General features: G+C 33.9%; 1 protein-coding gene across 1 annotated transcript in view; it reads right to left on the bottom strand.

Moving 5' to 3' along the window:
* ATG4C (autophagy related 4C cysteine peptidase) overlaps nt 1–15,636 on the bottom strand; it is a 130,889-nt gene that overhangs the window by 56,535 nt on the left and 58,718 nt on the right. The window contains 3 exon segments of the mRNA XM_079127109.1: nt 5,432–5,508; nt 6,166–6,244; nt 13,635–13,771. Coding sequence (XP_078983235.1) covers nt 5,432–5,508; nt 6,166–6,244; nt 13,635–13,771 — 293 coding nt within the window.

Raw genomic sequence — 15,636 nt, 5'->3', positions numbered from 1 at the left:
GTGCTATGGGAGTCCTGTTGAGGAAGTCTGGTCCTAGGCCGACATGTTGAAGATCGGGACCTACTTTTTCTTCTATAATCTGCAGAGTCTCTGGTCTGATTCCAAGGTCCTTAATCCATTTTGAGTTGAGTTTTGTGCAGGGTGAGAGATATGGGTTTAGTTTCATTCTGTTGCATATGGATTTCCAATTCTCCCAGCACCATTTGTTGAAGAGGCTATCTTTTCTCCATTGCATATTTTTGGCACCTTTGTCTAGTATTAGAAAGTTGTATTTATTTGGGTTTGTGTCCGTGTCCTCTATTCTGTACCATTGATCTACCTGTCTATTTTGTGGCACTATGTTTAAAAGATATATATGTGTGTGTGTGTGTGTGTGTGTGTGTGTGTGTGTGTGTGTGTATAACTAATGCTTGGGCATCCCAACCTATCTAAACTAGAACCTCCAGGATACAAGTCAAAACAAGTATTTCTTATTGGATTGTTCTTGGTATTTCACCCATTTTATTTGCAGAGATATTTAAAACATCTGGAAAGGTACTGAAAAGCTAACTAAACCTGTTACTTAACAAATTACAGAAATATATTAAGGTGTAACACACTCTAAATCAACTTACAAGAAATCATTCTACATAGAAGGTGTCTAAAAATAGCCATCTGCCCAACTCATTCCAAAGTCAGCAACTAGAAATGTTTCTTTACTTTGCCCAAAAAGTGTACAAGGTCCAATAATATGTTTTTTAACTCATCTATGAGGCTGTCCTATACTAAAGCACCAATTACAAGTTTTCATGTTGGAACCAGTAACACTAACTAAAATAGGCTTCCTTTTATTTTATTGTATTGCTTCAATCATCATAGATAATGATGACAAACACTAAATTGTTATTTATGGTTATTTTGATATCTACAAAGATCTTTTTTTAATTACTCACAAAAGCACAGATATAAATCTGAAAACCAAAAATACTACAGGGTATAACTGCATGAGTTTGGGGTCTCACTATAGAGAGGCATTTTATGTCATTTCAAATTATATTGCTGTGTTTACCCAAGATTCAGAACTCAAACCAATATTAATTTATAATTCAGAACCATTTTTGTTAATTGCAAAAACGGTTAGGGTTTTCCTAAATGGCATACAAGGGTCTATTCTCTTTGTGGTAATTCTTTGAGCTATGCACTTAAGTTTAATTCTCTTCATTCTGATGTTCGGTAAGAACAGCAGCTTCAATTTCACAAACACATTTTAGGGAGTGTTCATTACTTATGCTTCCATGACAATACAATACATTTCTGATAAAAAGAGTCAAGAAGAGTCAATTCCCATTTATTTTGTTTTTTAGTACACTATTCACTGCCTCAACAAATAGTTACTAGACACCTACTAAATGCCAAGCACTGTTGTAAGTTTATTATTTGGAAGTAGATTTTATTACCTAAACATGTAAATGACACTAAAATGAATACTTTAGGTATAGGAATGTATTTTGGAAATTTAGATGAAGTTTTCTAAGGTAGTCTGAGAACACCCTTACTAAAAAGTAACTTCTACAAACTGCAATTTGCATGTATGATTCACAATGTGCATCTTCACTGACAATTTCAGTTCTTCATCTACCTAATAACTTTATTTTTAAAAAATATTTTTAGTTGTAGATGCACATGATATCTTTATTTATTTATTTTTTTTAATGTGGAGCTGAGGATCGAACCCAGTGCCTCACACATGCTAGGCAAGCACTCTACCACTGAGCCACAACCCCAGTCCTACCTAGTAACTTCAGTGCCACTATTTCTGAGTTCATTAAGAAGATTAAAAGAGTTGCCACCATGTGAACTTTCTAAAATCTGGTACTTGGAATTGGGGACCCAGGAATCAGAACAGACTAGCATATCTATTAAGAGGGCTTTTCTTACCTTTCAGAAAAGGTAAGAAAATTTTGGTTATTTGTAAGAATTAGAAACTGTCATTCTGAAAAAACAAAAAAAATATGAAACAATATTACCTGGTTTACAAAACTTAATTTGTTGATTTTATATATATGTATATAAATGTATTACATAAATGTATATTAATATGTATATATATGTACATACATACAAATAATTATATATGATAAATATATGTGCATATGTATGTACATTGATACATGCATACACATTACACACAACACACACACACACACACAGTGAGTCCTTCCACCCCAACAACTGAAACCCTGCCCTATCCTAACCACTGACAATGGAAATCCACAATTCAATTACCCTCACTGCTAAAGTCCATCTGACTTCTTCCCATTCTCTTATAATTTCAAGTTGTCCTTTCATGACTTTTTTCTTTAAGGTTGTTAATGCTGCTCTTTTGAACTCCATTATCTGTCTAAAAATTACAGAGTGTGAGTTTATATATTAAAATGTACCCTCACACTGAACTGTGTGCCCCACTCCTCAGTCTTGACCAAGAGTATCTCTGCCATATCTTCACTACTAGGCTCAGAATCTAAATAGACCTCCTACATTCATTGCACAATGTATTTTGAAGGTATTCAAGGAAGATTTTCTCAACAGTTAGAAGCTCAATAGCATATATTAACTCAATAGTATATCAAATATTCGATAAGGTACATCCCAAGAATTAAAAATTAGTAGAAATACATATAATCAAAGCATTTGGAGTTATAAGGAAGAAAAGAGCAACAGAGAATTTTGAAGAATTCAGGACAGTGCTTTACACCTAGAAAGAGCTCAACAAATGATAATTAAATCAAAGAAGTGAGTTATCTCATGGTTTCAAAAGATTAAGTGTTCAAATCTAGAAATGTAGGAATCAATACCATAGGAATAATAACAAAAGGTATAATATTTAAATCTCTTTTCAATCTTATATATTCTGTTACCATTCTACTGAAATTTTCACAATATTACTGAATTTAGGGCACTCATTTAAAATACCAGGACTATAAGCAATTACTTACATGGAATTAAATAGAATGTCTAAAATAGGAATCTCTTCATCTATTGACCAAGAAGTATTAATTTTAAAAAATGTTGCTACAAAAATGATTTTAATCACTGAGCTCATTGGCTCCCGCCTGTAATCCCAGGAGCTATGGAGGCTGAGGCAGGAAGATCATGAGTTCAAAGTCAGCCTAATCAAAGTGAGGTGCTAAGCAACTCAGTGAGACCCTGTCTCTAAATAAAATACAAAATAGGGCTGGGCTGGGGATATGGTTCAAGTGCCTCTGAGTTCAATTTCTGGTACCCCACCCACCCAACGACAAAAAAAACTTAAAAACTGAAGTATGAAGCCAGATGAGGTGGTACATGCCTATAATCCCAGCCACTGAGGAGGTGGAAATAAAGAGGATCTCAAGTTCAAAGTTCAAGGCCAGTCTCAGCTACTTAGTGAGGCCCTAAGCAACTTAGTAAGAACTTGTCTCAAAATTAAAAAAAAAAAAAAAAAAAACAACTAAAAAGGGCTGGGAATATAGCTGAATGGCAAAGCATCCCTGGGTTCAATCCACAGAAAACTACTATACTACTACTACTACTACTACACTTTATTACATCAGTTGCAAAATTTCAATAGCATACAACCAAGAGACCAAAGCAAGGATCATTAGTAATATAGGGGAGTTAATAATACTTTAATAATACAGGTAGTTACTTGGAACATTACAGACTTAAAATGTGACAAAAGCAGAAAGTATAATTTCATTCCTGGACAAAGATAGACAACTTGCTATAATTTTTATATTTTTCATGGGAAAATAAATGATGCTATTAATTGTACAATCTAAGATAAATCTCTGCACTGGAGAGAAGTGAAAAACTTTGAATTAAAAATTACCCATATAGGTTGAAATAGTCTTCCAGAGACTCAAAAATATACCATCTAAATCAACTATATTAATGTTCCAATGTATAAGGAATAAGTTCTTCTGTAACTTTAATTTACCCAATTTCATCAAATTTCACTTTATAAAGTAAAATTTAAATCAATTCTTTCCATTTTTAATACCACCATCCTACTTCAAACTTTTATTAAATTGAATCACTCCTTAGACGGTTGCCAGACTCCCAATAATGAACTGCAACCTTTTTAATCTTAATTGCATAGACAGTGAGACTGTCACTAACCTGGTCCCTTTGCAGAGCCTCTCAAAATATCAGATGGATAGTATCTCTCTCGACTGGTCAAAATTATCAAGACCCATAATCTTTTAATTTACCTATTTTAGGTGTTAATAAAATACTACGAACAATTGTCCATCTGAATCTCAAGTATCTACTGTTAATTTGGCCCAGATAAATGCAAATGTAACTTAGACATAAGAATCAGGGCCTCAAGACCACAATACAAAGAGATAGAGAATAATATGGTTCATACAGCACAATTCTGTGGTATCTCCCCTCAATTTCAATCAGCCAACTAGCAAATACCTATTAAGGTTTACATTTACGATGCTACGAAGGAAAAAAAATACAGAAAACTTGATCTCTGACCACAAGATGCTTTATTTTGTTGAAATAATTTACAAAGTCTGTGAAGTTATATTATAATGTTTCTTTCTAAACCAGATTTTATCTTGCCATTTATTTTCATAATCTACTCCTTAAATACTATTAAGTATTAATATTAAGTAGAATGTTATTACTAAAACAAAGAACTTAGCCACATTTCCAACTTGCCAAGCCCTTGAGTATTAGTGACCCATGCATGCTGTTGAATTGATTATCATATTATACAAAATTATTTTAGTCTATAAAGTATTTACTGGGAAAACAAGATCTAAAACCGTGTCATAATTACATATCCCACTTAAGGACTCACAAAATTTTCTGAATTAAAACACTGGATCACTAAATGACCTATTGAAGGGGAAAGAAGATAAGAAATAAAAACTAAACAAATATTAGATTCCAACTAAGCTTCTAAAAACTCCTTAACTAGAAGTTAAAATTCAAATACTATAGTAGATAATAATTAAATAATTTAGTAGATAATCTTATTTTGTCACTCTACCCCAAGTCTTTCACCTTCTTTTTTATTTCCTTTCTTCTCTTTTTTACAAAACATACCTATCACACTTTAAATTCTTCAGTACAGTTTAGCTGTCTTTCTACAAAATTACTGAGAGGCTTGATCATTTATTTTAGTAGGACTGGGTATCTAACAAGTTGGAGACAAAGATAAATGAAGAAGAAAGTATATCTTAAATTAAAATTCAGCAACAAAGCATTTAACCTTTGACCACTGTATTGACAATAATTTTATAAGAAAGAAAAATAATAATTATTAACTTGTAATTATAATACAGCATGGTTATCTTGCTGTTATAATGAAAGCACAGCAATCTTGCACATTTTTAAATAATTAGTTTGCTCCATGTGATAAGAAAACAATACTAGCTCTAAATGTATATAGTACCTCAAGAGGAAAATCCTTTATGCTGACATCTACAAAAGATTGGCAGTAATGAGGATCCATGTAAATCAAACTGTCATCTACAAGGACAAAACAGAAGACAAGTAATTCAAAAAACACCTTATTATTACACTGCTTACAATCCAATTTCTATGTAGAACAGCTGAAAAAAACTCTAGGAGTAACAGCTTGCCACACTGATATTCATTGACTGAAACATAGGTTTGCATAGGATAGATTAACTTTTGCATAATCAAATATGCTTGTATAAGCAGAATTTTTATAAAGTGATGAGACTGTCATTTAATTTTTGGTGATAAAATTACTTTCACAAACACACAATTATATTCTACAGTTTGCATATGAAAAATGTATTGTACTTCTCTGTCCTGACAGGAAGAACATATTGCTTGTCATTTTATCATCAACTAGCACCACTAAGACTGGTAAAAAGTAAATATGTGAATAGCAACTGCCAGAACGTGGCAGCTATGGCTTCTAAAGTTCGGTGAGACCAATAAATTATGCCTTGTTTATGCAATAACAGAAATTAAGCATACATTTTACAGAACCCAATTATACCGTGAGCCAAATGACAGATGAGTGGCTACGGCAGGACTGATGAATGTATAAGGTACTCCTTTTGCTCTGTTAATTATACTGTTTCCAGCTGATCTCATATTAACTTCCTGATTTTAAAAAGAAAATGAAGAGATATATTTTACCAAATCACTAACCTTGAAATCCAGCAAAGTAATATGACTGCTTAGGTTTGCCGCCAATAATACCCACACAATATTCAAGGCTTAAAACGCCCTGCCAAAATAAATTAAAACAGAGTTAGTCAGAAAACAAATGATAATTACTTAAAACAACTCAATTTATTTTACCAGTATTAGTAGTTCCCAAACTTTTCATCAATTAGTTACCATTTTTATTACATTTGCCCCCATGTTCTGAAATTGTTTTTTTCCAAACAGCCTTCCCCTTTCTTTAAATCACTCAACATTAATATAATTAAATATATCTGATCAGCATGCTTGTTCAACATTAAACTATTACTATGTGCCAGATAGAGATAATAAATGATACCACATTAAAGCAATAAAATTCCTGCCAAAGCCCCAACACTTGGCTTTCTGGTTAGCTGGGACAGCATTATGGTGACTGATGTAATATTTCCATCAGGCTTTTTGCAATGCTAACCCTAGTTCTTAGACTTCATGACTGTTTTCATTAAATTTTTTTGAGTTTTCAAATCCCAAACTGAAAACCATTTTTCTAATCAAATCACTCACTCATTTGACACATTTCTTTGTGCTGGTTTCATTTGGAATAAACATAAAGACTAATAAAAACAACTTAAGGAAAATAATTATAGTATCCAAAGTCAATTTATTTTACTAATCAAAAATATCAGGCATATCTCAATAAGTTGTTCAGTATGCCCCTCAGTATAATAAATATTCTATTACAAGCAAACTCTTTAAGCTGGGCCAAATAACTCCATACCTTTAAAAAATGTCCAGTGAAGTCAATTTAAAAATGTCCTTAGGCATCAATGAATATCTAATCAATAGTTCTTGCAATTACCAGTGACGCAGTCATTCACTATAGCAGCTCAATTCACAACAGCTAAGCTATGGAACCAACTTAGGTGCCCTTCAACAGATGAATGGATAAATAAAATGTGGTATATATATACACAACGGAATATTACTCAATGATAAAGAATGAAATTATGGCATTTGTCAGTAAATGGATGGAACTGGAGACTGTCATGCTAAGTGAAATAAGCCAATTCCAAAAAACCAAAGGCCAAATGTTCCCTCTGATATGTAGATCCTAACACACAATGAAGGGGCGGGACAGAAGTTCACTGGATTAGATAATGGGGAATGAAGGGGGGTCAGGAATAGGAATAAAGGGGTAGGAACAGGAAAGACAGTAGAATGAATCAGATATAACTTTCATATGTTCATATATGCATACACAACCAGTGAAACTCCATATTGTGTACAACCACAAGAATGGAATCCTAATTATAATCCATGTATAATGTGTTAAAATACATTCTACTGTCATATATGTCTAAAAAGAACAATAATAGTTCTTGCATTAACTATAACATGTTATAAAACATTAGTAATGATAAAGCATGTTATAAAACTCCAAAATATTAAATCGCTAAAATTCTCTTAAACAAGATGTTCTAAAATCTAAAGGACATAATAATGAAGAATATATATATGGCCCCCAAACAAAATGGTCTGATTTAAAATTTTTCAACTACATGGTATAAAAGTTATACACATCCATTATAAATCATACTTAGAATTGAATTTTGACCTTTTTTCCAAGCTAGCATACTGAGCTGGGCTGTGGTAGTGAGCTACAGCTTCTAGTCATCCAAGTGATCATGAGAGATACAACAGATACTCTAAACTTGAAATTCAGCACAACGTTCTATCGTGTTGTTAGTTATGATGTTTGGTACATTAGGAGTATTACATGCATTTTTAGCCTACAACAGGTTTACTGGATGTAACCACATTGTAAGGTGAAGAGCATCTGTATATGGACAAATGTCCTAACTTAATTGTTTTGTTAAAAACAATAGGTAGGTAGATATGGTGGCGCACAGCTATAATCCCAATGACTCTGGAGGCTGAAGCAAGAGGCTCACAAATGCTAGGCCCAGCCTCAGCATTTAGTGAGACCCTGTCCTTAAAATTTAAAATGAAAAGAACTAGGGATGTAGCTCAGTGGTACCCAAGTACTACCATCACCACCGTCACCCACCGCTACCATCATTATCATCATAATAAATGGTCAAAGAAAAAAAAAAAAACACAGAAATACAGAAAAAAAACAAAAATTACCCTAAATTCTATATACCCAGAACTCATCATTAATAGCATTCGGAATAACACATTTTATCATGAATCTCTTTTCAAATAATAAAAATAGTTATATATTAAAACACTTAATGACTGTACAATATTCTAATTAAAATAACAAAATGTGCTTAAACTCTCAGTATGAATATTTAAGTTGCTGCAGGTTCTCAATGTTTTAAATAACATTCTGCTATGGTTTGAATGTTTTTGTCCCTTCCAAAATACATGTGTTCAAAACTTGTCCCCCAGTGCAATAGTATTGAGAGTTGGGGTCTTTTGGTTCAGGTAGTGAGGTCTCTACCCTCATAATGGATTAATGCTGCTATACAAAAGGTTTTGAAGGAGCCAGTTCTTTCTCTCCTGCCCTTCTGCCACATCACTTCATGTCTGTCTGTCTTCATGTCCAGGACAGCAAAAAGGCCTTTGTCAGATGCCAGTGCCTTGATTCTAGACTTCCCTGGCTCCAGAACTGTCAGAGAATAAATTTCTGTTCTGTATAAGTTACCCAGGCTCAGGTATTGTTACAGCAGCATAAAACAAACTAAACCACCCACTAAAGAACAACTTCATATATTTCAATCTTGTAAAAATATCAGGTTCTTTTTTTTTTTTTTTAAAAAGAACTGAACTGAAAAATATGAAACAGAATAGGCAAATTCAATTAAAATCTCAGCTCATTTTAGCTAATCTGCACTAAGTAAAAAAACAAAATTGGGCTGGGGAGATAGCTCAGTCGGTAGAGTGCTTGCCTTGCAAGCACAAGGCCCTGGGTTCGATCCCCAGCACCACACACACAAAAAAAAAAATTGAACCAAAAAAAGATAAACACTTAATGCTAATGCAGTTACTTAACATTAAGGATTCTATTTCATTCCCCCCAAATAAAAATCATTGATATAACTAAGGTGCCTAATTTAACTTAAGGCAATCTGATCAGCTAAAATGAGTGTTTATGTCCTGGTAACTTATGAGGAAGTGAAAGTTATAAGTCTTTCATAGCTCAGAAAGAAAAAAGGAAATATATAGCAAGAATCAGCACTGACTCTCCTCAGAAAAATAATGGGTTCAAGCATCAGAAGACTTTGGTTCTTGACATCTACATTTTCTTTGCAACAGACTAGAGCAGATTAGCAATAAACACTTAGAAGATTAGGAACTAGAATGCCATTACACGTAAGAGGCTGTATCTTTAGAAACTTGAAACACTTTTTAGTTCCTAAAAGAGCTTCTTCTCAGTTATACAAAGGAAGAATTTATTGAGCTGTATCCATGAAGCAATAAATAAGGCTGAAGCAATCAGTCAAAAGGAAAGTCCTAATTTGTCTTGCTGAAGAAAAAGAACATATTGGATTTTCCTTGTTCCAAGTCCTTAAAATAATAAATAAATAAATAAACCTCCTGTAGTTTAAGGGTTGACAAGACATACACCCAAATTTCTTTTTCATAGAATGCAGCGGATGCTAGGAAAGCAACATCTCTGAAATACTGTGGAATTTCCTTGATTAATAAATTTGAAAAATAGAACTGAATAATGCATTTTAAACTGTAATGTACATTGGTTTGTCAGGAAAAAATGACTGCTGACCACCAAAAAAAAAGGAGGAGGAGATGGAGGAGAAGGAAGAAATGTTGATGATTATCTTTCTTTATAACTATAAGACACACTACCTTTTTCACTTCTAAGAGAAACACCTTTTTACATACTCTCATTTTGGCTTTTGATCAACCACCCCCTCTGGCCAAGCATAACCACCCACCATATAATCTACTTCACATCAACCATTTCAGACACTTTTACCTGATAATTGAAATTTTTAAATGTCTCAATAGTCACTGCTCTCTTACTTTAGTTGACTACTGTAAAATCAAATTAACAAATGTCCAAGGAAATGTTACACTTCAAACCATTTTTATTTTAGGGGAAAATTTGGAAAAAAAAATAAAAACAATGAAAGTTCTAGGGTCTACTACCAGTCTGTTATCTGAACTTGAATGTATCACTTACCTATTTTATATCTTTTCTATTTTATAAAAACAATCTAGTTTCGACTGTGAAGGTAAAATGAGATAAATTAATATTGGAAATTGGAAAGTGGTATAAAAGTAAGAGTAACAATCATGATTGTGTTGACTCCCAAATGCTCAGTACTGAGGACAACCTTTAACAGCTTAATCTAAGTGTCTTGTTTCACTGTAAGTTCAGACTCCCATGAATCACTTGGGAACATTAGGCAGTATGGCCATGATGAATGCTATCAATTTTCAGCAAGTAGCAAAGTCTTCACAACTGGCTGTAAGCCATCTGAAGCTCACTCCACCAGACTTGGCTAAAGGAATCACTTTCAAGATTTTATCAGTTTCTAATCTTCTCAAGTAGTGAGAAGACAGAATTGGTTAGAACTTACCTAGAGGTGAACCAAAAAAAAAAAAAATAAAAAAGAGGGATCTTTGTTCAGACACTGAGATTTTCCACCCTCATGAATGGATTAATGCTGCTATAAAAAGGGCTTGAGAGAGTGGTCCACTCTTTCCTGCTCTTCTGACATGTCATTCCATGTCTATCTTCATGTCAGGACACAGCAAGCAGCCCTTGTCAGATGCCAGAACTAAAGTTCTGAAAACTGTAAGACCCACTAGATGAAGTGGTCCAGAACTTCTGACATTTCACCAATAACCCTATTAAAAGAGCCCACATCAGACATCAAAATTCCACTTATATTTAGGGAATTCATATGTTCTCTATATATACAATATTGTTACTATTAATAACAAATATGCCTCCAAAGTTTTAGTAACTATTTAGAAAATCCACAATAGAAGACACAGAGACAAATCTATACAGACATAGTCATCTGATCCTTGACAAGGTACCAAAAACATACACTGGAGAAAATGGGGCTGGGGAAACTGGTTATACATATGTAGAAGAATGAGACTAGATTTTTATTTCTCACCCTACACAAAAGTCAACGCAAAATGGAACAAAGAACCTAGGGATTGGACCAGAAACTACCCAACTCCTAGAAGAGTTGCATAAAGCCACAGCAATATTTTCTCCATAGGACTCCCTAAAGCTCAGGAAATAATGCTGACAGTTAATAAATGGAATAGTATCAAGTTAAATTTAGCTTATGCACAGCAAAGGAAACCATTAAGAATGTGAAGACAGAACCTACAGAATGGGAGAGAATCTTTGCTAGTCATCCTCCAGACAGAGGATTAATATACAGATATATAAAGAACTCCAAAAACTCAATACCAATAAATCAAATATCCATATTAATAACTGGACTAATGAACTAAACAGACATTTCTCAAGAGAAAAAAAATACAAATGGGCCAACATGAAAAAATGTTCAACATTACTAGCAATTAGGGAAGTACAAATCAAAACTACACTGAAATTTCATTTTACAGAATGGCAGTCATCAAGACTCCAAATAATATAATATTTGGAGAGGATTTGGAGAAAAAGGAACACTTTTACACTGTTGGTGGGACTGTAAATTAGTACCACCACTATGGAAATCAGTATGAAGGTTCCTCAAAAGACCAGGAATGGAGTCACCATATGACCCAGTTATACCACTCCTTGATATTTATCCTAAAGAATCAAAGCAGCATACTAGAACAATTCGTGCATACCCATGTTTATAGCAGCGCAATTCATGATAGCTAAACTATGGAACCAGCCTAGGTGTCTGTCAATAGATAAATGGATAGAGAAAATGAGGTATATATACACAATGGAGTTTTATTCAGCCATAAAATGAAATTATGTCATTTACAGGAAAATGGATAGAACTAGAGACCATTATGTTAAGCAAAATAAGCAAAACTCAAAAGATGAAGGGTCATATGCTTTCTGTCGTATGTGAAAGCTAGAGAAGAAAAAGTACAAGAAAAGGGTGGGGGGGTCCTCATGAAAATCTAAGGAAGATCAGTAGAATAAAGGAAAGGGACCAGGAGGAGGTGGGAAGAGGGAAGAGGTAATGATAGGGAGGGTTACTGGCCAAATTATATTGCTATATTGTGTGCATGTACAAATATGTAACAACAAATCCCACCATTATGTACCACTATAATGTGCCAAGAAAAAATGTGGAGAAAAAAAGAAAATCCAATGTATCAGCTATAAGACTTCCATGTATCATAAATTGAAAGTAGCTGCTCCAAATTTTTTGAATTGGGACACTCTAGCTTAAGGACAGATGATCTATATACATATGGATGATATATGGGATTAATGCTTCACATAAGGAACAAATTGTTACCGAATCATAAAAGATATAGACTATATTTCAACATTACTATATCCCATAACACTCCATTCAAAGAAATATCCAATTCAGGCCTTGAAATAGACTCCTAAAAAATGGAGAATTTTATTGAAACTATGAAAATAATATAAAGACTATAATCTTAATCAGAAACTAAACATTTCAAGAGTTATTTTCTCACAACAGAATATCTTGGTGCCCAGAACAAGATGATACAACATTTGGTACAAGGAACAAAATATATGCTCTGAAACATAACAGATTTTTAACAGATTATTATGAAAAAACAATGTTAGAAAGCTCCCATATTATCTTCATTTCTCTGCCTATAAAAATAATCTTAACTTCTCATTAACCCCATGATGGTACAAGAAAACAAACTATAATACAGCACTGGCAGAAAAGGCAATTTTTGTTTCAATAATTAATTTGATAATATTTTATTAGTTTGTTGTTGTTGGGTTTGGTTGTTTTTGTTTTGTTTTGCAGTACTGGGGATGGAACCCAGGGCCTGGTGTGTACTTGACAAGCACTCTACCACAGAGCTACGTCCCGAGCCCTTTTAATTTTGAGACAGGGTCTCGCTAAGTTGTCCAAGCTGGCCTCAAACTTGGAATCATCCTGCCTCAGTCTCCTATGTAACTGACATTACAGGCATGTACCACTGATTTGTTTAGTTTTAAGAATAAACTAAGGTACATATTTTAAAAATCATAATAATAGAATTGTAGCCATCTTACACATTTTGATTATTGTCACATCTGTGTTGAATAGATGTCACATCTGTGTACAAATATTGAAAGGATTTTCATTTTGTCATAAACCATTCTATTTTTCACACAGTCACACACTCATATCTGATCGTGCAATTTAAAAAAGAGATTTAAAACCTCTAATGTCAAACTTTATAACATAAACTGTAAAATCATCACATCACTACCCATTTAGTACAAAGAAGACTACAGACCATCTGTTTTTTCATATCAGCTAGAACTGACTTAGGAAAATCGAGTACTTATTTCATACCTTCACAAACTCTAGGTAGTCGGTGTTCGTTCTTTCTCCACCAAGTCTAACGGGAACTAAAATAATAACTGCTTTGTCATCTGCATTACCAGAGGTCATGGAAGCACTCTGTTTATCAATTACATCAGAATTGTAAACTGAGGAAAACATAATGAACACATATTCAATTTTAGAAAAGTGATGTTCAGAAGACTTTTACCCTAATTCCCCTGTCCCCTCCACTAGTCAGTCATCTGATCTCTGACATTATTACCAAAGTCTCCGCATGTTAAAAATATCTACCTCATTTATGTATTCAATTTATACTTACTAAGTAGCTACTATATGGCACTGGAACTTCAGCGGTAGGTAAAACACAAATTCCTGTCCTCTATGAGCATATGCTTTAATGGAAAAAATAGACATTAAAATGTAAAACACAAAATACGTCAGATGCTCAAGGTACTTTAAAGAAAAACAAAGAAAGGTGGACAGGAAATGCTGAGGGGGGAGACAATTTTGAAATAAGGTAATCAGGGAAGTTCTTATAAGATAAAAACATTGAGTGAAAACTTAAAGAAAGTAAGAAACAAGGTAATAAAGATGGTAGGGGAAGAGCCTTCCAGATAGAAAGGTCAGCAAGTACAAAGGTCCTACAGCTAAACAGCTAGCATGTTCTCAGAACAAGAGGTCAATGCCTCTGGAGGGAAGCAAGCGCAGGATACAGCAGTAAGGAATGGGAGTTAGAGATTAGGGAAGAAGTCTTGAAAGCCATTGAAAAGATCAGTTTTTGAGTAAGACAGTAAGCCACTGAGGAGTTTTTTGAGAATGGAATATCTGGATCTGATTCACTCCTTTGAAAAGACTGCTTCCTGTACTGACAACAGACTGTAGGGGTGAGAGCTGAAGTGAAGAGAAGAGTTAGAAAGCCACTGCAGTTTTCCAGGAAGAGATGACGGTGGCTTGAGCAAAGGCACTCATTGTAAAAATAGGGACTGGTCAAGGGATGTTCATGTGGAAGTAGTGCAAAGTGACTGTTTCAAATATCTGGAGACTCACTCTTAAATGTTAAGAAGTGAAGGAGAAAAAGTGTGATTCAGGTGACTTGCAGGGGTTTTGGTAGAAGCAAAAGAGTAAAATGGTTTTCACTTACAAAAACACAAAAGACCAGGGAAAGAAGAAACGTAGGAAGGAGAACGGGAAATTGAGTTTTAGATATGATCAATTTGAGACGCTTGTTAGACAGCAGGTTGAGTAGGCAGTTAGGAATGTATAAGGCTAGTGTTTGGGGAGGGAACCAGGATGGACCTATAAATTTTGGAATTACCAGTATATAGATTATATTGAGAAGTCACAATACTGGGTGTATTCAAATCAGTGTAGACAGAAACAGAGATGAAATCTAATGGCTAAGCACTAAAACACCAATATTTTTAGAAATCAAAGAGGTGAGGAAAAAACCAAGGAGACTGTGAAGGAACAGACAGGAGGTAAAAGGAAAACCTTTTCAGTGTTCTAAAAAGCAAGTAACAAAAAGGGTACAAGGAAGAGGAAACAAAAACTGTAGCAAATGCAGCTGACAAAGTAATGTTAGAGTTGAGAAGTAACCACTGGGTTTCCCAAGATGAAATTATTGATAAGACCAGTTTTGGTGGGGGGCAGTGACAGCCTAGGTAGAATAATTCAAAAGAAAATAGGATGATTTTTGGAAATATAGAAAGACTTTTGTTCAAAATAAACTTATTCAAAACCTGCTTCACCACCCACACTACCTATCAGTTTAACCAAATTAATTCTGCTCTTCTCAGAAGAGCTAATAAATTCTGCTGCTTTTGTCCTGCTCTTTCCTTTAAATTCCAAATTTACAATGTTATAGAATTCTTCTGATCACCAGCTTCCTCATTTCCCATAGTCTTTCTAAACCAAAGCTAGAAATGATTCTGCCTGATGAAATTGCCTCTTACCTTTAATCTTCACTTGATACACACTTACTGAGCCCCTGATATTTACTGATGTGTTTTAT

This window comes from Sciurus vulgaris (genome assembly GCF_902686455.1).
Source record: "Sciurus vulgaris genome assembly, chromosome: 1".
Lineage (NCBI taxonomy): Eukaryota > Metazoa > Chordata > Mammalia > Rodentia > Sciuridae > Sciurus > Sciurus vulgaris.
The sequence above is the reverse complement of the archived record's forward strand: the minus strand, read 5'-3'. Positions and strand labels throughout refer to the sequence as shown.